We start from the raw sequence: 25,619 nt of genomic DNA, 5'->3' as shown, positions 1-25,619 counted from the left end.
AGCCTGGGGCCGTTCGGGCTACCAAGCTGTCTCGAATCTGTGAAATCATAACTGTGACATATACCGACGTCCTATCTGTCTCTTTTCTCCGTTATTACCAGGCTATGAGTCACGTAATTGTAAAATGGGAAATCTACGACGGAAAAGTGACGAATCGAAAGTATCGTGAGCGCGTATTATGATATATGCATAAGCATACGTGGACTACAGAGATAGAAAAAAGAAAAAGGAAAGAGCAAAGACGAGCACTTAGAAAGAAGGATAGGCAGGGTCAGACTATCAGATGTGCGACGATTCTCGAACGAATTGGTGTGTACGTGAGCTGATCTTTGTAATTATAAATTGTGAATACATGTGACTAATATTATTTTCTTTTTTATTTTGTGCATGTTTCAAGTTATAAATAAATATAAACGAACAACACCAACCCGATAACATTAAATCTAAATACCAAAATGATTAATTTACTGTGTTTTTGTTATTTCTTACTCCCGTTTTTAGGTATTCGGTATTCGGCCGAATAACGAAAAGTAGGCCGAATAAGCCGAATACCGAATAGTAATCGAATATTTGTTACATCACTAATAATTACATTAAAAATAAGCTTTTCTTTCATATAATGAACAATAAATAAATTGGAAAAAAGCATTTTTAAAATACAAATGAAAACTATAAAAAAAATACAATAAACTCTCTTTTAAACAATGAAAATTAAATTAAGTCGAAACATATTTTTAAAATACAAATAAATAATAAATATAGAAAAAATTAAAAAAAAATTTTTACTCGCATGCTTAGTCAAATAGAAATTGCACACTCTCAATCAATCCGGCACCAATTTAAAAAAATTAATTGATAAAAATTCAGCGTCGAAAAATCGGTATTTTTACTTTAATTTAGTTTTTTAATATGTTTGTAGTCGAATTCAGTCAAAAAATTTTAATTTTGTTATAATTTTGTTGATGATTTTAATTTTTTAATATTAGAAGGTAATTAGCATAAATTACAAGGTGTCGTGTCTCATCTTCGCTCCCGTTCAAGTTTGTTGCCGTAGACACAGCGCCGATGTTTGTTTCTACTTCTACTGGTGTTTACACTTTTATTTCAACCTCATCCGTTTTGGTTGAAGAAAGGGGTAGACTGGCATCACGTGATTACTTACCTTACTTTTTACTATAGAAATTTCCTTACATTGAAAGTTTTATTTTTTTTTCTCGATTCTAATTATTATTGACTATTTCTTTGGATAAATTCTTATGTTTATGTGTTTTCTGAAGATGCAGATATTTTTATTATTAAGTTTTACGCATTTATGATATTTCTTTGATTTTTATATATAATCATTGAAGTTCAATCATTCTTTGTTTTCAGTCTGACTTTGTCCGATTTGGCATAACCACCTCCACTTCTTTCAGTGTGGAGTTTATTTATGAACAGTCTTAATGAATTAGTCAATCAAAAATACATCCTGTAAATTATCACATTAACATTAAAAACATGTAGTAAAAAAATAGCTATTTTATGATGAAAAGGCAAACTTTTATTACAATAAGCTATATCACTAATTTATGCAGTTTTAACAAAACACGTGTAGAGTGATAATTGTTGCTTTTAATTGGCGAGTGAAAAACACACACAAGTTGTAAGAAGATATCCAAACCGTCGAGAATTTCGAACACGGAAAATTTTACCTCCATCATTCTCACCGTTTTTTGGCCCTGTTCACGTGTCTAGCATCTACGAGGTGTGTCCGGAAAGTAAGTACCGTTTCGTTCTACCGCCACCGCAGCGGTAGTATCGCGGTTCAGCGCCTGCGCACACATGTCTCTGGTTGATTGTCAGTCCAGAGACGCCATTAGAGCCAGATTGTGTCTCGTAGATAAGGCCAGTTTCCCACAGAAAGTCTTCTTCAGATACATTCATCTTAGGAGATGTTACAAGTATTGCATTGTTTTATTCCATTAACACAATCTAATGAGATTTACCGAAATATTCACATCCGCGGAAACACGAAACCACATTTAGTAATCCCACATTAAAAATATTAACGTACAGTATTTACGAACTTTTATATTATTATTTTTCCGGTTCTGCTATATATAACAGGGAAAGTATATCTATCGCCCAAAAAATAACCCCCTTCAAGATTTTTATATTTTCGGACTCAGAGGACAATGAAACGTCCAGAAATGCAAAAAATTCGAGGATAGTGTGTGCGTGTAGAACGATTTTGTTCGCCCTATTTGAAGCAACATAACTCACCTGTTTTTGTCGAAAATTTTTGACATTTTGCATCAAGGTTTGTTTATTAAGAGGATTGATGCTAGTAAATTTTTGTGGTAAAATATCGACGGGATAGGGAGATAAAGGGGGTCGCGTGTCGCATCTCCAGTAAGATCAGACTTACTACGATTTTACCGGTTATTTGCATTCAAAAACTTTTTATAAAACCTACTTTAATCCTCAAAATTAAGCTTATAGTCATTTTATATTTAAAAATATAAAAAGATTTTACATGAAATATAACAGATGGTGCACCAAAATTTTAAACGTTGCCGGGAAAGTTAGGCAACTCGTTGCTGGTTTATTCATATTTTATGTTGTTAAATTCCCAGCACAGATAATGAATAATTATGTAAGCAGTGGATAGTGTAATTTTATCTTAAAAATATCCTAGTTAGTCTTATAAATAAGCTTAATGGTTCATTAATATAAAATAAGCATTAATAAATTTCGTATAGAATAAATTATTTCTCAAAATCAGTATATTACTTGATTGCATTAGTTTAATTGATCCATCATATTTTTCATGTCATACATAGTTTTCTAAAAGCAGCGTTCTAGATACTGTCATAAATTTAAAGTTTCCTATTAATTTCGATAATGAATAATGCATAATAAACAATAATATAGTAAAGCAAACATTCTATTAGTTATAGTGAATGGTTTTCTTAAAAGCCAATAAAATAAATTAGATTTAACACCATTAATATTTTAATTTGATTAATAATAGCTTTTTATCACAGTACTATGCATGCTAGCAACAAGCCACATCTACTGTCTGAAATTATGTCAAAATCTCTAGTAAAGTCTTTAAAAAGTAATCAAATATTAAAATTTTGTTTTTTTTTATTTTTATACGATTAAATACACAAGATTTATGCTCGAAGATTTAATCTGTAAAAGAAGAATCAACTTTCTAAAGGTTAGTGGTTGAAATTTTGAAATTTATTCCTATAATTCATGAATAGATTATTATTACGACGCTTTGTCTAATTCACTATCCTTTCATTTTGTGTTATTATATTGTTTTTAGAATGCTAAGGGCTCCTTATCAGGTAAAGAGCCATTAATACTGCTGGATAAGCGAGCCATTAACGTAGTTGGTTTCAAAAAGAAACGAAAATGTCATTCATTGGTTTTTCTTATCTATCCGTATTAAACTGCTTTACTATAAAACGTACTGTAAATTTTCGATTTTTCTATATTATAAACCCAAGCCAAATAGATCTTACTATTCATACTAAATCTGTGCATAAAGAAAAATATTATGGATTAAATAAACTAGAAATAATAAGTAATTAAAGTACTTTTGAAAAATAATTTAATCTGTACGAAATTTATTAATAATTGTATTATATTAATGAACCATTAAGCTTATTTATAATTCATAAATTTTAGAATACGTAATAGAAACAATATACTATTTTACATAATTACTTATTATCTGTCCTGAAAAATTTAACAATATAAAATTTTAAAAAATGTTATTTTTTAAAATACATTGCGAAAAAGTCAATTTTATTAACAATTGCGTTTTATTTTTAAGGCTTTCGAAAGGTAGTCCCAATCCCATATTTGTGACTAGCATGTGGCTGTCAATTCTTTCAAATTCTCTTCTTGTTTAATATTTCTGTCTAAAAATAGAGTTGTAAAGTAATCGTGTTATAAATTCAAATAATTATAAATATAATAAAATTAAAATAATTGTTTTTATCTATTTAAAATGAAATATTCCAACTTCTTTATTGGTAAAAGGAATCAATTTATCACAAATGATTTTTGGTCACATTTTAAAGAGTGTAGTAGTTTTATATTTTCGAGCATCTTAAACATTGTTGGAGAAAAGCATATAATTAATTTTTATATTGCATAAAAGTATATTTTGATAATTTTCAATTTTATTTTTGACTTTTTCTTTGCTGTGGATCGTAAAAGTACCATTTCTTTTTCATATCCATCATGGGTTCGTCTAGGCCAGTAATTTTCAACCATTGTGCCCAGTGACTAATTTAGACCTTCGCGGGCCATAGGCAAAATAATATTTACGGGCCCCTTTACAAATTTTGTATTACTACAAATATAAATAGAATTGTAATATTTAAAATTAAAGTACAGTAATACCCTGACTTACGCTACCCCGACTTACGCGAACTCGGAGTTACGCGATTTTCAAATCTCGTCGATTCGTCTTTTGTTTGAGCGCCACGCAACTCTCGATTACTCACTCCCCCCACACTATTGTTTGGCTTACATGTTCGGACGTGTCGCGCGGAATCAACATTTAGCTACAATTTATTTTGTGTTATTTATTTCTGTGTTTCTTATATCTACGGAGACTCGAGAGACTGTACTATGTCATCCACACGAAGTAGAACTGATTCTTCTGCATCAAACAATAAAAGAAAAACTATATCTTTGGAATGTAAAGTTAACATTATTAAAGACTTCGATACAAAAATGAAAATTCGTGAATTGGCAAATAAGTTTGATCTACCGGAATCGAAGGTCAGAACAATTATAAAAGATAAAGAAAAAACTTACGAAGCCGTAAAAAATGCTTAATCTTTAAATTCAAGCATCATTCGTAAACGTCACGATATAATCCCTGAGATAGAAACAATGTTAAAATTATGGCGTGATGATCAAGTAAATGTGAAAAATTGTATAATAATATAATTTGTTATAGGCTAGACATGTATTATCTAAGATTTTATTAAACATTTTTTCTAAATTATTGTTTTCTTTAGTGGCCGGCCCCAATTAAAAATTATTTGTATGTATTTATATGCGAAATTATACCCCGACTTACGCGAATTCGACTTACGCGGTTATCGCTCGGTCCCACCTATCGAGTAAGTTCGGGGTATTACTGTAACTTATACGAAGACTCTATGGATAAACTATTCGGTGCCAGAAATTTTCGCCCGTTTTGACAGGTGCCCGTCGAACGCAGGTGGTCGCCTAAGCAGTTTTCACTGTATTTTTATTTTTACATTTGAATATCTAACTTTAGAGGCCGTCCATAAATTACGTAAGGACGATTTCGGCCATTCTAGACCCTTACCCACCCGTGTAAGAAATTGTAATATTTTCTTCGATTTTCCCTCTTTTTCCCTTCCCTATCTTACGTAATATTTTGGCATGATTTTATAGAAAATTTTTAACCAAAAAAATTTTTTATGAAANTTATTTGTGTATATTATTATTATCATTAATCAACGTCAAAATATTTATTTTTATATTAATTTTAATTTTCACAAAAGACGCAAAAAACTTTGCCAGATCGACTAGCTAGTGCACGTGTAAACAGAAATGTCATAGAAAATAAAACAAGAGAGAATAGAGAGAAACCACATTTCGTTGCCTTATTGATTACATCTTGGCTAAGGCCAAGAAAATAATCTACATGCTGCTAAAATGTCTAGGTGCACCTGGGGACTAAATAATAAACCTTATAAAACTTTATATAATGGGGCAATATAAGCAATGCTACTTTATGCGGCCTCTGGCTGTGGCCAAGTAACTAGTAAAAATTCAGTAGCAATTAAACTACTCTTTATTCAAAGCCAGTTTGACATCAGAATTTTAAAGTGCTGCAGAACTGTTTTTACTAATGCCTCTCTGATACTAGCAGAGCTCCTTTCTTTGCCACTATGTATTGTAGAGAAGGTTTTAAACTACTACATCAGAACTACAAACGTGAAGGCTCAACAACGGTGTCTACTCCCATCTACGGCTATTCATATGCTGCTACATTGCAATTACCCTACTATCTCTGATCATCATCCTGTAAACAAGGTTATTTGGTGTCATCCGCTTCCTCCATGGATAACCACGCAGAGATTAATATCTACACAGATGAGTCCAAAAGCTCCCTTCATGTCGGCTCAAGTATCTGTGTTTTACTACAAACTGATGTATTTTGCCTAAAGTATGTTAGAAATTAACCACCACACGTCCTTTCTCCCATGACAAAAAATGTGTGAGCGTGAATAAATAATTTTAAAAACTCTATAATTAATCTACTTTCCACAGCTATGTTTTTACATGTTTTCTGATGCGTCTTTTTGTTGTGGTAACATNACGTGAAGGCTCAACAATGGTGTCTACTCCCATCTACGGCTATTCATATGCTACTACATTGCAATTACCCTACTATCTCTGATCATCATCCTGTAAACAAGGTTATTTGGTGTCATCCGCTTCCTCCATGGATAACCACGCAGAGATTAATATCTACACAAACAGACGGGTCCAAAAGCTCCCTTCATGTCGGTTCAAGTATCTGTACTTTACTACAAACTGACGTATTTTGCCTAAAGTATGTTAGAATTAAACCACCACACGGCCTTTATCTTATGACAAAAAATGTGTGAGCGTGAATAAATAATTTTAAAAAGTCTATAATTAATCTACTTTCCACAGCTATGTTTTTACATGTTTTCTGATGCGTCTTTTTGTTGTGGTAACATTATTGTAAAGTTTTCCAGAATTTTTNAAAGAAGTTTGATCTACCGGAATCGAAGGTCAGAACAATTATAAAAGATAAAGAAAAAACTCACGAAGCTGTAAAAAATGCTCAATCTTTAAATTCAAGCATCATTCGTAAACGTCACGGTATTATCCCTGAGATAGAAACAATGTTAAAATTATGGTTTGATAATCAAGTAAATGTGAATAATTGTATAATAATATAATTTGTTATTGGCTACACATGTATTATCTACGATTTTATTAAATTAAACACTAGCTTTTGCCCGCGGCTTCGCTCGCGTTAAGAAGTATTATTATTAATTAGGTATAGTTTTTCGTTTAGCGTGTGTAAAAAATTAGGGCCTACAAAACTTCTTTGTACAACTATGTACAAAGGGTACAATATAATCCCGCAAAAAGTATACCTAATTAACCCCCGTCAAATATAATCCGCTAGAAATATTTAGGTATAGTATGTACTATTAGATACGGCGGCCACTCATCATCGGGTATATGTAACTCAGTGAAAACACAACGAAAGTGCGTTTTAAAATACTACTATCGCCATCTATTGCCAACATTTAGAACTAAAAATTATTTCGTTCGTCTTAATTTATTCGTTCCATTAGGTACTGATAGGTTCAAACTAATACATTTACATCCCCCATGGGAGTTAAATTTATCAAAATCCTATTTAAGCAAACGTCTTCATCATAGTAGCTCCAATCTTTAATTTCAGTTCAATCAGTCGAAAATCTAAGAAGATTTATACAAACTTTCATCCCCTATTTTATCCCCTTAGGGGTGGAATTTATCAAAATCCTTTCTTAGGGGATGCCTACGTCATAGTAGCTTTATGCATGCAAAGTCTCAGCCCGATCGGTTTAAAATTGACAAAGTTTCATACAAACATTCATCCCCTATTTTATCCCCTTAGGGGTGGAATTTATCAAAATCCTTTCTTAGCGGATGCCTACGTCATAACATCTACCTGCCTGCCAAATTTCAGCCCGATCCGTCCAGTGGTTTGGGCTGTGCGTTGATAGATCACTATGTCAGTAACCTTTGAGTTTTATATATATAGATTTTTTCTATATTATTGTTTTCTTTAGTCTTCGGCCCAATTAAAAATTATTTGTATATATTTATATGCGAAATTATACCCCGACTTACGAGAATTCGACTTACGCGGTTATCGCTTGGTCCCACCTATCGCGTAAGTTCGGGGTATTACTGTAACTTATACGAAGACTCTATGGATAAACTATTCGGTGCCAGAAATTTTTGCCCGTTTTGACAGGTGCCCGTCGAATGCAGGAGGTCGCCTAAGCAGTTTTCACTGTATTTTTATTTTTGCATTCGAATATCTAACTTTAGGGGCCGTCCATAAATTACGTAAGGGCGATTTCGGCCATTCTAGACCCCACCCACCCGTGTAAGAAATTGTAATATTTTCTTTGATTTTCCCTCCCTTTCCTTTCCCTATCTTACGTAATATTTTGGCATGATTTTATAGAAAATTTTTAACCAAAAAAATTTTTTATGAAACCCTAAAAACCTTAGGTCCAAAATATATAATTATTAATTATATTAATAATTAATTAATATATAATTAATAATTATAAAATACTTTATGTGAACAAACTTAGAAATATAAAAATTTAATGAATTCGAATGAAAAATTTATTTTAAGAACTTTATTTTTTAACTAGCAGACCCCGCTATGCCTTGTTGTGGCTCAAAATGTATCTATTATGAATTTAAAACACTTCCTTCGTGGGGGGGGGGAATTTTTCGAAAAATTTCTTCTTAGTGTACATTCTCTTGACGTACCCTATTAAAACGCAATCAAAAACGCAAAAACCCGCATCTAAAATAGTATAAATAGAAGCAGAGTTTATTACCATAAGCCTTAATCCTAACCATCTCCCTTCAGTGGGGTTGAATTTCGACATGTATATTAAATAAAAACACGTGCGTATTCGAATGCAGCGTTGTGTCAAAATTTCGAAGGAATCGGTAGGAACAAACGAACATTACATTTTTATTTATATAAATAGAAGATGATCTGCTTTAGTTCATTTTCACAGAAAAGCATAATGCCTCACAGAAAAGCAAACTTAGGGCGTCGTACTCGTAGCGCCATCTGTTGGACATAAAAGCCTTAACCTAGATTATATATTTTAATTTATATGAATGTTTAACGGAATAATATACAGCCTATGTCCACCCTGAAGTTCCATTCTAAATATTAATGAAAGAATTTTTGAAATCGGATGAGTACTTTCGGAGATTACCTGCTTCATACAAACTTACATACATACAAACGTTACCTCTTTATAATATTAGTATAGATTATTAAAAATTTTATTATTATTATTATCATTATTATCATTAATCAACGTCATAATATTCAGTTTTATATTAATTTTAATTTTCACAAAAGACGCAAAAAACTTTGCCAGATCGACTAGCTAGTGCACGTGTAAACAGAAATGTCATAGAAAATAAAACAAGAGAGAATAGAGAGAAACCACATTTCGTTGCCTTATTGATTACATCTTGGCTAAGGCCAAGAAAATAAACTACATGCTGCTAAAATGTGCTAGGTGCACCTGGGGACTAAATAATAAAGCTTTATAAAACTTTATATAATGGGGCAATATAACCAATGCTACTTTATGCGGTCTCTGGCTGTGGCCAAGTAACTAGTAAAAATTCAGTAGCAAGTAAATTACTCTTTATTCAAAGCCAGTTTGACATCAGAATTTCAAAGTGCTGCAGAACTGTTTTTACTAATGCCTCTCTGATACTAGCAGAGCTCCTTCCTTTGCCACTATGTATTGTAGAAAAGGTTCTAAACTACTACATCAGAACTACAAACGTGAAGGCTCAACAACGGTGTCTACTCCCATCTACGGCTATTCATATACTACCACATTGCAATTACCCTACTATCTCTGATCATTATCCTGTAAACAAGGTTATTTGGTGTCATCCGCTTCCTCCATGGATAACCACGCACAGATTAATATCTACACAGACGGGTCCAAAAGCTCCCTTCATGTCGGCTCAAGTATCTGTGTTTTACGACAAACTGACGTATTTTGCCTAAAGTATGTTAGAATTAAACCACCACACGGCCTTTCTCCCATGACAAAAAATGTGTGAGCGTGAATAAAGAAATTTAAAAAGTCTATAATTAATCTACTTTCCACAGCTATGTTTTTACATGTTTTCTGATGCAACTTTTTGTTGTGGTAACATTATTGTAAAGTTTCCGAGAATTTTTCATTACTTCATCAAAGTATGGTCTGAAATTTATTACTTTGAAACTACTCTAGACGATTAATATAACAAATAATATTTTTCATGACATATTATACTTTACCCTGCTCAAAAAACTCTTGCATAATGTCTTTCTTTGTGTTTTTGTATTTTAAAGATAAAAATCCGCAAAAAATCAGGTAAAAAATCCCGGAATTTTACCTCTATAACATCTATATAGAAACCAGTTTCTTTGTAGAATTTTCTCCCTGGAGGAAACCTTGACCACTCTTGCTGGTCACAAACCTGTTTCATTTTCTTACACCAGTAATCCAATTTACCAATATTTGTCCTTGCGAATTGTGGTCCTGGTGAACCTTTCGATGAGTTATAAGGAATTACTGTATGGTCTCGTTTTATGCGGTGGATACGTTCTACAGAAAAGAGCATATAAAAAATTCGCATAAAAAAAGACTTTACTTGCTTTGAAAAAGTAGGGATTAGTTCCGTAATTTTCTAAAATCGCATAAAACCAAAACAACGAGTTAAAATTAACTTAAAACCGCATTAAAAACTTTGCAGAAATTAAAAGAAATAGGCTGCTNAAGTAGGGATACGTTCCGTAATTTTCTAAAATCGCATAAAACCAAAACAACGAGTTAAAATTAACTTAAAACCGCATTAAAAACTTTGCAGAAATTAAAAGAAATAGGCTGCTTAATAAATTACTTCGAATGTCTAAAAGAAATTCATATAAAAGCTTAAAATACTCACTCTAAAAACAAATCACTGACATCTGGAGGTGAAGAGTTAATTAAAACAACTTTAGTACCGCGCCCGAGTTACCTCGGGCAGGTTATATAGCGTTACATAAAACACGGTCGTTAATTTTTGAAATTTTTTTTGAATTTTTGGAATTGTTTTTAAGTCTCCAAATTTTTTAAAAATATTTAAAAATATATGGCCAGCTAGTGTTCACTTTACTTTAAACCCTTGTCCTCCCGTGACGTCTATGTGAATACCCCAGGAAATCCAACTCCAGCTGTGTTCAAGGTCATCCAGATGTATAAACAATGACTCATTGGTGTTAAATTTTACAGAAGGACAAGACAAAAAAAGTTAAACTTTGAAGCTTTTTCTTAAAAATTAACGCATTTCTTTCGTTTTTTCAGTTTTAAGTATTTTTTATGTTTAATTACATTTATATCAAAAATTGCTAGGAACTAAAGCGATTAAGTTAGATCTAGCTGTCCTTTACATCCATAAACGTTATATGTCAGTGGAACAAATGGAGTGAGCTTTGAGCGTTCCACGATTTTTGGAGACTGTCTATNCATAACAATAGTTCCATTTAAAAAATAAAAACATTAATACAAATGATTTAACTGTAAATAAGTAATTTTAAGCAAGATGGATACCAGTTAACACCACCTTACAAGAAATGGTATGTTGTAATCTATTATAATATAACACAATTTGTACTATGAGAAATTCACGTTCATATTTTATTATGTAGCCGACAGAAGAGGGTCTTATGCCCGAAACGTGTCTCAGCCAACAAGATATTCCCAAATAAATACTGATGTCAGAAATGTCCAGTGTCTGTCTATGCACCTAGTTGTGGCAGTAAAAACAAACAGATAAAAGAAGACACGGTTTCAGAATACGCAACAAATGGTAAAGCTACAAATAAAATGTCAAAATACAAGAAAAGGTTACTCTTTAGTTTCATGACAAAAAATACTTTTTTTAGCAATATTTTTTAAAAATAAGAAAGTCATGGAATAACTTATGTTTGATGGACCTAATAGTCTAAGGCAGGGATCACTAAACTTTTATCACAGCAGACAACATATCTGAGAGAATGATGAGCATGAGTCGCATAACCATGTTGTTCAATACAGTACACTGATACACAAAAAATAAAGACAACCAGCATATTTATTTACTAACTAGCTGTTATCCACGGCTTCGCTCGCGTGGATTTTGCAAGCAAACCCTATTTACATTCACTATTTCAATAACCATAGTAATTGTTATTTAACACATACCACTGAGAATGATGAGAATTGCTGAGAATCAAACAAACTGTTTTTAATTTGATAAATTTTCTGGAACGTTTACAATCGTTCTATAATCGAACCAATATGCAAAAAGAAATTCGAATTTAAAATGGTTTGAACATTTGGTTAAAAAATCGAAATATAAAAATATTTATAACAATGTCTGAAATGTTATCAATTTAATACACCTAAGTACTCAATGAAGACTAAACGTAATTAAAAACAAAAAATTGCACGTAAAATAGTACAGTAGAAGCCATTCTTCCGGTTAAGCCTTAATGCTCTCCCTCCCCCCACGGAGGAATTTCGAAAAATCCCTTCTTAGTGTGCATTTTCATGACGTAACCTAACTGTGAACCAAATTTCACCTCTAGGTTCTGGAACTTTCTAGAAAACTGGAACATTCTCATTGAAGCGTCACACATTTTCAAAGTCAATCACTTACAAACCCCATCTCTCTCACACCCTTATAGCTATCGAGACGCAACCACCATAGTGCACAATGGGAGACTTGGGGCTACTACCACACACAAACACCATTCATGTGTGATGTGTAGTTTTGGCTGCAGAGTGATGTATAGGCACAAACACGTCCATTTATATATATATATATATATATAGATACACAAACATGATTGCTGCAGCAAGCTCATAATCACTTTTGTTAGAAACTTCATTGCAGGTACTGTACTTACACAAAAAGTGCTCTGATATCCAAAGGTGCAAAAAGTCGCCAAATTTTTTATTTCACAGATTTTCCTAATAATTATATTATTGTAAGATGCAAAAATCAGATTGGACCACTTCTGGCATTTTTACTTAGGCCTACACTTACTATGAAAGTATAAAGATTAACAGAATAATCAACAACAATCTCAGATATGCAGACAATATAGTCATTCTCACTACATCAGAAAAAGAATTACAGATATTGTTAAACATACTAGTATCAAAAAGTGAAGAAATGGGACTCACAATAAATGCAAAAAAGACTAAGACAATGTGCATAAGTAAAGATAGGCACACAATAAAGCTGAAATGCAGAGGGGAGAACCTAGAACAAATAGATAGCTTCTGCTACTTAGGAAAAAGATTTTATTCAAACAGTAATTTAATTCAAGTAAATTAGAAGCAGAATTGGACAGGCTAAAGACAAGTTTAACCAGATGAAAAACATTTTGTGTGAAAAGAAATTAAAGCTTCAATTAAGGCTAAAAATGCTACATTTGGCCCATTTTGCTTTACAGGTGTGAGACATGGACACTACGGAAAGATGTGGAAAGGAAAATTGAGGCCTTTGAGATGTGGGCAATCTGAAGAATGTTGAAGATCAAGTGGACTAGCAGAACCACTAATGATAAGCTGTTACAGATGGCAGATACTAAAAGAGAATTAATAAAATTAATAAAGTGGAAAAAATATATAAATATCAACAACTCACAGCCCGAGTAGTATATAATAAATCACCAAACGATCGCCTAAATATCGGGCTATAATATGGCTAATTAAATGATTGGAGTAAAGTAATTTGACACTAGAGTTAGACGTTAGGCGCCATCTCTTAAGTAAATTAATAATTAAAATTAAATAAATAAATTAATTAATAAATTTAGAACCTTCTGGTACCTTCTTCGTGCCCCGCCCCGGGCCAGTTCTTTTATTCCAGAAGGTTCTGAATTTATTAATTAATTAATTAATTTAATTTTAATTATTAATTTACTTAAGAGATGGCGCCTAACGTCTAACTCTAGTGTCAAATTACTTTACTCCAATCATTTAATTAGCCATATTATAGCCCGATATTTAGGCGATCGTTTGGTGATTTATTATATACTACTCGGGCTGTGAGTTGTTGATATTTATATATTTTTTCCACTTTATTAATTTTATTAATTCTCTTTTAGTATCTGCCATCTGTAACAGCTTATCATTAGTGGTTCTGCTAGTCCACTTGATCTTCAACATTCTTCAGATTGCCCACATTTCAAAAGCCTTAATTTTTCTCTCCGTGTCTTTTCGTAGTGTCCATGCCTCACATCCATAAAGCAAAATGGGACAAATGTAGCATTTTAGCGTTTTAGTCTTAATTGTAGATTTAGTTTCTTTTCACACAGAATGTTTTTCATCTGGTTAAACTTGTCTTTAGCTTGTCCAATTCTGCTTCGGATTTCCTTTGATACATTATTGTTTAAATAAAATCTTTTCCCCAAATAACAGAAGCTATCTACTTGTTCAAGGTTCTTCCCTCTGCATTTTATCTTTATTGTGTACTTAACTTTACTTATGCACATTGTCTTAGTTTTCTTTGTATTTACTGAGTCTCATTTCTTCACTTTTAATGCTAGTTCATTTAACGGTATTTGCAGATTTTTTTCTGTTTAGCGAGAATGACTGTGTCATCTGCATATCTGAGATTGTTAATGCTTATTCCGTTAATATTTACACCTTCTGTTGTATCTTCCAGCGCTTCCCGCATTATGTACTCAGCATACAAATTGTATAGGATTGTTGAAAGTACACAGCCTGTCTGACCCCTCTTTTTACTTCAACCCAATCAGATTCTTCGTTTCCCAATCTAACTTTGTGTTTTCTGATTCCAATATGCATCTTTAATGATCTTAATTTCTCTTTTGTCTAGTCGTAGGTTACAAAGTATTTCAAGTAATTTATCATGTCGTATCTTATCAAATGCTTTTTCATAGTCCATGAAGCATGCAAAAATGGGAACATTCATATCGATTGTTTTTTCAGCGATTTGAGAGAGAGCAAAGATTGCTTCTCATGTGCCAACTCCTGTTCGAAATCCAAATTGAGTATTATTGATGTTACTTTCAATTTCTCCATATATACTGTTGTGAATGATTTTTAGTAATACTGTATTTTGCTTATATGGTTTAGCAAGCTAATTGTTCTGTGTTCACAACGTTTTATAGTTCCTGTTTTCTTGTTTAAATGAATATAGTTTAAAATTTTAAATTCCGCCTTCCGATTTACGCATTTTATAATACGCTTGTATGTCGCAAAATACACTTAGGGGAGATCGGGGCAACTTCGGCATGCGGGGCAAGTTTGTCAAGCGCTTTTTNTTTAGCGTTTTTAGTCTTAATTGTAGATTTAGTTTCTTTTCACACAGAATGTTTTTCATCTGGTTAAACTTGTCTTTAGCTTGTCCAATTCTGCTTCGGATTTCGTTTGTTACATTATTGTTTGAATAAAATCTTTTCCCCAAATACTAGAAGCTATCTACTTGTTCAAGGTTCTCCCCTCTGCATTTCATCTTTATTGTGTACTTAACTTTACTTATGCACATTGTCTTAGTTTTCTTTGTATTTACTGAGTCTCATTTCTTCACTTTTAATGCTAGTTCATTTAACAGTATTTGCAGATTTTTTTCTGTTTAGCGAGAATGACTGTGTCATCTGCATATCTGAGATTGTTAATGCTTATCCCGTTAATATTTACACCTTCTGTTGTATCTTCCAGGGCTTCCCGCATTATGTACTCAGCATACAAATTGTATAGGATTGGTGAAAGTACACAGCCTGTCTGACCCCTCTTTTTACTTCACTCCAATCAGATTCTTCGTTTTCCAATCTAACTTTGTGTTTTCTGATTCCAATATGCATCTTTAATGATCTTAATTTCTCTTTTGTCTAGTCCTAGGTTACAAAGTATTTCAAGTAATTTATCATGTCGTATCTTATCAAATGCTTTTTCATAGTCCATGAAGCATGCAAAAATGGGAACATTCATATCGATTGTTTTTACAGCGATTTGAGAGAGAGCAAAGATTGCTTTTTATGTGCCAACTTCTGTTCGAAATCCAAATTGAGTATTATTGATGTTACATTCAATTTTTCCATATATACTGTTGTGAATGATTTTTAGTAATATTTTGCTTATAAGGTTTAGCAAGCTAAATGTTCTGTGTTCACAATGTTTTATAGTTCCTGTTTTCTTGTTTAAATAACTATAGTTTAAAATTTTAAATTCCGCCTTCCGATTTACGCATTTTATAATACGCTTGTATGTCGCAAAATACACTTATATAGAGGTAATTTCGGACTTAAGTTACTCGTTTCTGTTGAATGATTCGCGTAACGATCGATATCACATCGGACCCACCAGTGGCCGAGTAGTTCCATTCTTTGAAGACTGTTGGTTCGGTCGTGGGTTGAGCCTTGCCAAAACGGATTGGCGGCGTGGCGTTTATCAGGTTTTTTCCACATTTTTAACGCTTAAATAGGTGTCAATTAACCTTAAAAAGACATCACGTAGGCAGTTCGCTCAAGTTTTGCATTGCTGTAACTAACAAGACAAACTCTCTAATTGATCAACTACTAATTTATATGACACACTGGTAACGCTTATTTCTATGCTTTTTATTTTTTTGTACTTGCACACATCATTAATTACTGTTAACTTCTAGTTATACTTCTTAGATTACGCTGCTAACATTCAAAAATTATTATTTCGTATTACGTCTCAGTGTATTTAATTGATTCGAACCTTTAATTTTCATATCTCTCGTTTCGAGCTGCGTGTTCTCAAAGAAACGTACTAAAGTTTAGTAACGTTTACTAAGGTTTATCAAAATTAATAAAGTAAACGATATTCCCATCAACACGAGAAACATATCAAGAATAGACTAACAAATTTAAACTTATAAAAAGTAAAAGGTAGTGTACAGAAGACATTATATTATTTTTTTGAATTTCGTTACCGTTTGAATATTTGAATCGCAAGAAAAATCTGAAATAACCGAACTTATTAAATTAATTGTAATATTTTTCTTTATGCACGCGATCTCCTTCAGATGACATAAATATGCTATGCTTTTCCTATGGAATTCCATATATCCTTGGAAACAGAAGATAAAATCAAACAGTCTTTTGTATTAAAATCCCGAAAGTTTCCCAAATTTTTCACGTATCTGACATCTAAATAGGGACCAGTTATCCACAGAAAGTGCTTTCTGGAGGCATTCTCCCTTGCAGATCAACCGCGGTTTTCGTTGTTTGGTACTATCTAAATTGTCAACATTCATCCTCCCCTTCACGGACATGGCCAAACCCGCGATGGATATGAAATTTAAAAAACCTGTATTAGTGCGCTTGTTTTATAAAGAATTTAAAATTCATTATGCAGAACCATCAGGTATGTTCCAATACTCATTCGAACAGTCCAGTACATTAAAATTATGCTCAGCTGTGTGCAAAAAATTGGGAATTGTTCTGAATAACAATATTCTAACATCCGGGCTTACTAATATTATAAATAGAATAATTTTCCTTAAAAATGCATACTTTCAAACGGTGTTCCATTTTAATGATTGAGAGATAAGCAGAATTGTTCAAAGCTACACGTCGGAATAAAATAAGCGGAAACGAACATAAATTATTTATACAGTAGACCCCNCGGGCTTACTAATATTATAAATAGAATAATTTTCCTTAAAAATGCATACTTTCAAACGGTGTTCCATTTTAATGATTGAGAGATAAGCAGAATTGTTCAAAGCTACACGTCGGAATAAAATAAGCGGAAACGAACATAAATTATTTATACAGTAGACCCCGCTATAACGCGATAAATACGTTACACGTATCTACCGTTAACTATAACGCGTTATACCGCGTTATAGTTGACTCAGGACTAAACGTTAAGGGGTTATAATTAATTAATAAGATATATTGATAAAATTCGTGAATTTCTAGTAAATAAATAAAAAATAAACTTTTATTTCATACAATAAACAATAAATAAATTAAAAATAAACAAGTTTTAAATACAAATGACAAATAAACAATATAAAATAAACGATTTTGATACAATGAACAATGAATAAATTAAAAATAAACATTTTATAATACAAATCAATAATAAATATACAAGAAAAAACAATTTTTAAATACAAATGACAAATAAAACATTTAAATAATTTCATTTTTAAATTTTAAAAATTAAATAAATTAAAAATAATTATTTTTATAATACAATTATATAGTTTAAATACAAAACAAGAACAAGTTACAAATACAAATGAAACGTACAAAAAATATATAATTAACCTTTTTTTAGAAAATGAAAATAAAATAAATTGAAAATAAATATTTTTAAAACAGAAATAAATAATAAATATACTAAAACACGAACAATTTAAACATACAAACAGAACAAGAAAGTAATAAATAAAAAAATTTTTTTCCTTTTTTTAAATATAAAGAAGAAAGAAATAAATTAAAAACACTTTTTTTTCCTTTTTTAAATATGAAGAATAAAGAAATAAATTAAAAAAACTTTTTTTTCCTTTTTTAAATATGAAGAATAAAGCAATAAATTAAAAAAACTTTTTTTTCCTTTTTTAAATATGAAGAATAAAGAAATAAATGAAAAAAATTTTTTCCTTTTTTAAATATGAAGAATAAAGCAATAAATTAAAAAAACTTTTTTTTCCTTTTTTAAATATGAAGAATAAAGAAATAAATGAAAAAATTTTTTTTCTTTTTTAAATATGAAGAATAAAGCAATAAATTAAAAAAACTTTTTTTTCCTTTTTTAAATATGAAGAATAAAGAAATAAATGAAAAAATTTTTTTTCTTTTTTAAATATGAAGAATAAAGCAATAAATTAAAAAAACTTTTTTTTCCTTTTTTAAATATGAAGAATAAAGAAATAAATGAAAAAATTTTTTTTCTTTTTTAAATATGAAGAATAAAGCAATAAATTAAAAAAACTTTTTTTTCCTTTTTTAAATATGAAGAATAAAGAAATAAATGAAAAAATTTTTTTTCTTTTTTAAATATGAAGAATAAAGCAATAAATTAAAAAAACTTTTTTTTCCTTTTTTAAATATGAAGAATAAAGAAATAAATGAAAAAATTTTTTTTCTTTTTTAAATATGAAGAATAAAGCAATAAATTAAAAAAACTTTTTTTTCCTTTTTTAAATATGAAGAATAAAGAAATAAATTAAAAAAACTTTTTTTTTCTTTTTTAAATAAGAATAAATAAGAAATAAATTAAAAAAACTTTTTTTTCTTTTTAAATATGAAGAAATAAAATATAAATTTAAAAAAAAACTTTTTTTTAAACTTTATAAATATACAAGACATACAAATACAAATGAAAAATAGAATAAATATACAATTAACCGTTTTTTAAGAAATGAAAATTAAATTCAAAATAAATATTTTAAAGACAGAAATAAGTATCAAATATACTAAAAATACGAACAATTTAAAAAGACAAATAAAAAATAAATATACAAGACATGAACTATTTACAAATATAAATGAAAAATTAAGCAAAACAAGCTTTCTAGGTGCTAAATATTTATACATTGAATAATTAAACTTTTGTTTTCTTACTTTCATAAATTCTCTAACAGTATCGTTAGTAACAGCTTGTCTTCTCTTCTGGTGTTCTGCTACCACTCTTTGGAGTATTCCATTTAATTCTTTCTTAAGCAAACCAGTTAATAATTTCCCCGATGAATATTCCTCTCTAATTGTTTCAAGTCTTTCATCATCATCAAGAAAGAATCGCAAATATTGCACTTATTTTAGTCTGTGCACCTTGAAGAGCAGGAATAAATACAGAGTGTATCAATGCAGGCTTTAGATAACCCAATTTAAAGGCAACATCATGGGTCATTCTAAAATATGGATCCTGATCAATAGCACATGGAATGAGACAATTACTATCTTTTCTTCCATTAAAAATAAATGGAAATGAAGTAGAGAAAGAAAGAGCTGCTTGTATGGCAGAAAAACTTATTTTCCCTATACAGTCACTATCTCCAAATCCAAAAATTCCTTTCACTTGATTGAAAGTAACATTTCTTTGAACTTTGACAATATTCTTATAAAAATCATGACATTGGCCAATGAAGTTAAAATCGGAGAAAATAAATATTTTTTCAACATCAAATCCAAGAGCAATAATATCTTTAGCATTTTCAAAAGCTAGATGACAAACATCATCCACACTAATATCCTTCCACAGAAACTTTTCATCATCAATCAACTGTATAAGTAAAGGAACATCAAAAGTTTCTTGCAACCATTTTTTAAAAATAAATGGAATTAAATGACCAAGATGCAAAGCTTCAGATGATGGTCCTCTTTCAGTATATAAGAAAAATGGCTTATTTTGTTCATAGCAATTAAACACATTATAAACATCACGGTGAGAAAAGTTAATTCCTTATCTTAACAAATGATGTGCTGGTTTTCCAGTTATTTTTTCAATTCTTGCAATAAGTTCTGTATCAATTTTAGAACTTCCAAATCTTTGGGTAAGTTTATCATAATCAACTCCAGCTGCAGATTTGCTTACTACATTCCAAGGATCGACGAAATCATCCTCCTGTTTTGATTTTTTATTGTATATATTCTGTTATAAAACCATATTTTCTAACCCATCAAGTATTATATTCATTTTCACTCCGACGTTTCCGATTCTCAAAGTAAGAAATATTATGGTGTGATATTAATTATGACATAAAAACATTATCGAAACATTTAAATCTTTCTCAAACTTTCAACCACGCTGCAAGGAGATTGTATCCCAATGTCAATACAAATGAAAAATAGAAAAAATATACAATTAACCTTTTTTTAAAAAACGAAAATTAANATAATAAAATCAGTAAAATAAATTAAACTATATTTCAATGAATAAGATATTAATATACGAAAATAAATATTAAAATAATAACCGAATTTCAATAAATATTATGGAAAAAAATGTAATAATTTAATAAAAATTACATGATTACAAAAGGACTAATGAAATAATTTCAATGACTTCATTTAAAACAATTAATTCAGAATTAGATACAGAAAAAAAAATAAAAATGTGATCGTAAATGAGAGTTTGACATGAGATAAAAAAACATGTTTAATTTAGCCTAGACAAAGGTTAAACAGGAGAAAATTTTCAAACCTCTTTTTCAGATGTTAATATAGATTTTTCATCTGGCAAAATCCATTTATTCTCCACGTTTTTTTGTGGTTTAATTTTATTGTTAAACTTTCCTGTATTGTTTCTTTCCATCTGCTTGCTATTCTTCCCAACTTTCCTGTATTGTTTCTTTGCATCTGGCATCCATTTATTCTCCACCATTTTTTGTGGTTTAATTTTATTGTTCAACTTTACTGTACTGTTTCTTTTCTTGTACATAAATATACCTGAAAAACATAATATTTTATGTTTAGCGTATGTGTTGCAGTTTTCTCTTTGTAAAAGTTATAATGCAGCTATTAACTATAAATTATCCAAAAACCATCACGCTTCTCAAACATGCAGTTACATTATCCGTCCAAAGTCAACACAAGATATAAATGATTTCAAATACTAATAAGCAATTCAAGAATGAGAAAGTGCAAAAAGTGATAAAATTCGAATTTTAATTAAACAGATACAACAAAATTTAAAATATTTTTTATTCAACAAAGAAACTTCTGCTTAAGTAAAATAAATTGTAAAGTATTGTTCCACTTTAGTTTCATTAACAATGCAAGAAACATTAATTATCTGATTTAGTGTTAAAATTATTACACAATCGAATTTAAAACTTTTATAACTGTTTAATTGTAAAAGAAATTGAAAGACATTGTGTTATAAAAATAAGAGTAATAACATATCTTACCATATTGATCATTATTATCGATTTCTGCATCAAATTGTTCACAATTGCTTGAATTAGACTCTGATTCAATGTTATCAGATTGAGATGCATTGTTTACAGGTTCATATTCTTCGTATATAACGTTTTTCACTAATGAATACATTTCCAATTCAACAAATTTTCTAAATAAATATCGATGATTAGACTCTGATTCAATGTTATCAGTTTGAGATGCATCAAATACAGGTTCATATTCTTCGTATATTATGTTTTTTACTAATGAATATTTTTCCAATTCAACAAATTTTTTAAATAAATAGCGATGACGTAAGCCTTCATTAGAAAATCCTGTCATCTTTAATTGTTGTTTTGTACGAAGTTTTTTATCTGCCAGATTTTTAGCCAGATACTGAAAAAATTTCAATATATATTATAAATATTAAATTTGATTCATAATATTCAACAGTTAGTTTTTTGTAATTGACGAGCGACTTTAATAACGCGATGACAGGCAGCTGCAAAAAGTGGATGTAATTGACAATAGGAAAAACATCGCTCAAATTGTCGTTTATTGTACATTAATGCAGAGTGATAATGAAAACGTTAAAACTTGATTGAGGATAAGACGGGGGTGTGCAAAAGTAGGTATTCAGTTAAGAATCTGAGAAATACAAATGTTTGGCATTCATTTTTAATATTTTTATAATGTTTTATTAGTTCGTATTCCTTTTTTGTGATTTAATTTGAACATAATACATAAAATGTTTTATGTTAACATAAAAACAAATGTTTTTCTTCCTATATGTGTTTCCATAATAACATATACATACTTTTGCTTTCCATATTAACTGGACTACAATCTTGAAATTGTAAGTATTCATTTGTACTGTGATGGTCTGGCTATTCGACTGTTATTTGCTAATTTCGGGAATGGAATTAGATAGATAAAAACCGAGACCATCCTAAGAGAATCTTAGAAAGCCGAAGTGTCGATTAACTGTATACGGTGTCCGGGCTAGACCGAAAGTTGTGTGATTTTTCTTAAATAAAAAATAAATGGCAAAAGAATTGCCGCTTCGCATTGTAACGATGTCACGATATATTTTGGTCGTTGTCATTGTTTGCCTATCTGTTGAGAGGCAAATGTCTGTCTACTCTTTAACTGACAACAATTATTATAAGTTAGTAAAATATTTAAAAATTGAAAATGAAAAGATTTCTGTTTTCTTATAATTGAGGAGTGAAGCAATACAAAGGAATTAATACAAAAATTTAAAAAAGAAGCAATGTTTTCGTGTACACTTAACACGAAATTTTCTTGACACGCTATTTGAGTTTATTTTTTATGAAAATAAAAAGATACAATTTATAATTTTCTAATACACTCACCTGATTAAAATCCATAAAATCAGTGTCGTTAGAAAACGACACATACCCTCTAAAAAATTCACCTCGAAAACCTGTGAACGAACATTTCACAATTACTAGTTATATATTTTCGTAATACACTTATTGTGTTAATAGTACAGTGAACTATAGATAACATTTACAGGCAACAACTTTTAAAACTCATTTTGCTGTCCGTTAGAATATTTTTTAAAAAAATCGTTTTATATGATTAATTATTACGAAATGGCAAAAGCTTAATTTTGAGAGTAGTAAAATCTTCATTAGGTCCAACCGCTCAAGACATACGAAACACGAACCCCTCTGTCTTTCACCCCGTGGACTTTTATTCATTAAAATATAACAGCTTCAATGCCTTTAGTACTGTACACAAACCTCTGAAAACTTAGCAATTTTCGAAGAAAGGCACAAGAGTTATTAACCTGCAAACTGAGTGAATCAAATCGTACACACTCTATCTTACAGGCATACAGAAAAACACCCAAACTTTTTTCTTTTTAGTAGTTTTCGACGTTTCACGATCCCTCCGATTCTATAATTGCAAAAATGTTGGAAAAAGTCGTTTTCCATCGATCATCGAACCTTCCCTCTGTTGTATATAACAGCGGAAAAGTAAAACTAATCATAACAATTAAAATTAATGTATCATTATCGATTGAAGGCCATCGGAGATTCATTTAGTAGAGTAATTTTTACAAATAAGCGTCACGAATGGCAGTCTTAAATCTCTTAAATTATGCCACAAAAATCAGCATTGAAGCATTGTTTTGATTTCAATTAAGCAATTGCCATAAAACAACTGATGTAACAAATACGAAATAAGATAATTTAACTTACTTGCACCACTCATTATCTCAAAATTAATTCGCATTCGAAAAACTTGCATCCGACAAGAATCGCTTGTAATAATCAACTCGTTTCAACAATCCTCAAAATTGTATTGTTAAGAGGAATTGTGAATATTAGGGCGCCTCTACCAGGAAAAATAATAGCTGGAATTTTGGTTGGAATGCCCGTAGCGGGGAGGATAGGAGGTGACGTTTTCTGGTTTTATGGAGGAAGGTCTCTGTCAACTCGTACTGTGCTCTTATCTGACTGTATATTTTCTATGTAAACAAACGTTGCTTTGTTTTACGACGTGTCTAGTTTCGTCCGACATCCCGTAACGTAGTGTTACAGCAGTTCATACATAAATGGAAAATNATGTTAATGTCGATTTTACTTAAATGTTTATACGTATAGAAATAAACGAACAAATCAAAACATGTTACATTCACAAAAACTGCGTGGAAAATCTGATAACTTTTATTAACAAACACCACATTAAATGGACCAGATATTTTCTCTTTGTAGGACACTATGCAATGTATGCATGAACATTTCTCAGCGCTGCAGCATTTCGAAATACTACATTCTACTAAAAAAAAAAGTTCTTTAACATCAAGTGCAATAAAATATTGAACGTTATTGAATAGATTTTATGCCAGGGATGAATGAGTCTACTAAATGCTTAACAGCTTTGAATGACAAATTCAAGTTGTGATAGAAAAAAATTTGAAAAACTTTTTTTTTGGGGTCCATGCAAAAATACCCATGTTAAAGATACTTGTCATCTATAACTTATTAACAATATTTCACTTATTATACAGGTTTAGAAATATCAGCTTTTTAATTAGATTCATAGAATATTACAAGCAATCTTATGCTTACACTTAACAATTAAAACATGAAAAAAAGGCAATCCAAAAGTTATAAAAAACACAATGCTAGCTATAATATTATAGAATATCACCTAAATTATTTCGTGACGATCCTGCCACGACTTTGCCAGTGCTGCTTCGCAATTCGAGGTGGACATTTTCTATATAGGAAAGTCTCTCTGCCAGGGTATTGATAAGCTTTTCCATTCATTCTCCACCTATGTCCAAATGCTGTTTGTATCTTTTTCACCAAAAACTTACTTTTGTTGCTTCGTGTTGTAAAATTCTACATATTATTGCGAATTTCTTTGTGTTAGACATCAAGCAATACAGTTTTCGCCGTATTTGTGTGCATTCAACTACATTTCTTTCTATTCATCTACATACTGCTAATAATATGGGTAGTGTAAATCCTAGTTGTATTGGTACTAGTTATAACAACTGGTGTATATGACATTGTAAATATAATATACATGAATTTTTCAAATTATTAGACATGATATTTTATTTTACACAACTCATTGTTTGATTGTATCAAAAATGGTTTGATTACAAATCCTAAATCCATACGTATCTTGAGTGACTTCTCGAAATTTTAATAATGTTGAGAACGTACTCCAAATTGAATTCAACAACTATTAAGATAAATTTATTAATTGGAATTGATTTTAATTTTTATAAATTTTATATTTTTATTATCTTTATACTTTAATATTAAATTGTCATAAATATTACTTTATAATAATTTTAAAAATATATTTTATTGCACGAGTAAATAGATTAGTTAAACTT

General features: G+C 30.3%; 1 protein-coding gene across 1 annotated transcript in view; it reads right to left on the bottom strand.

The window, feature by feature from the left end:
• Positions 1–24,320, bottom strand: part of LOC111615610 — a 62,053-nt gene extending 37,733 nt beyond the window's left edge. The window contains exons 1-4 of the mRNA XM_023357019.1: positions 23,965–24,320; positions 23,110–23,180; positions 21,742–22,129; positions 21,036–21,280 (exon numbers count right to left, since the gene is read on the bottom strand). Of these exons, the coding sequence (XP_023212787.1) occupies positions 21,036–21,280; positions 21,742–22,129; positions 23,110–23,180; positions 23,965–24,013 (753 nt within the window). The 5' untranslated portion in view covers positions 24,014–24,320. The remainder of the gene's footprint in view (positions 1–21,035; positions 21,281–21,741; positions 22,130–23,109; positions 23,181–23,964) is intronic.
• Positions 24,321–25,619: the final 1,299 nt, after the last annotated feature.

This window comes from Centruroides sculpturatus, unplaced genomic scaffold, assembly GCF_000671375.1.
Source record: "Centruroides sculpturatus isolate CEXI.00-Female unplaced genomic scaffold, Cexi_2.0 scaffold19, whole genome shotgun sequence".
NCBI classification, from domain to species: Eukaryota; Metazoa; Arthropoda; class Arachnida; order Scorpiones; family Buthidae; genus Centruroides; species Centruroides sculpturatus.
The sequence above is the reverse complement of the archived record's forward strand: the minus strand, read 5'-3'. Positions and strand labels throughout refer to the sequence as shown.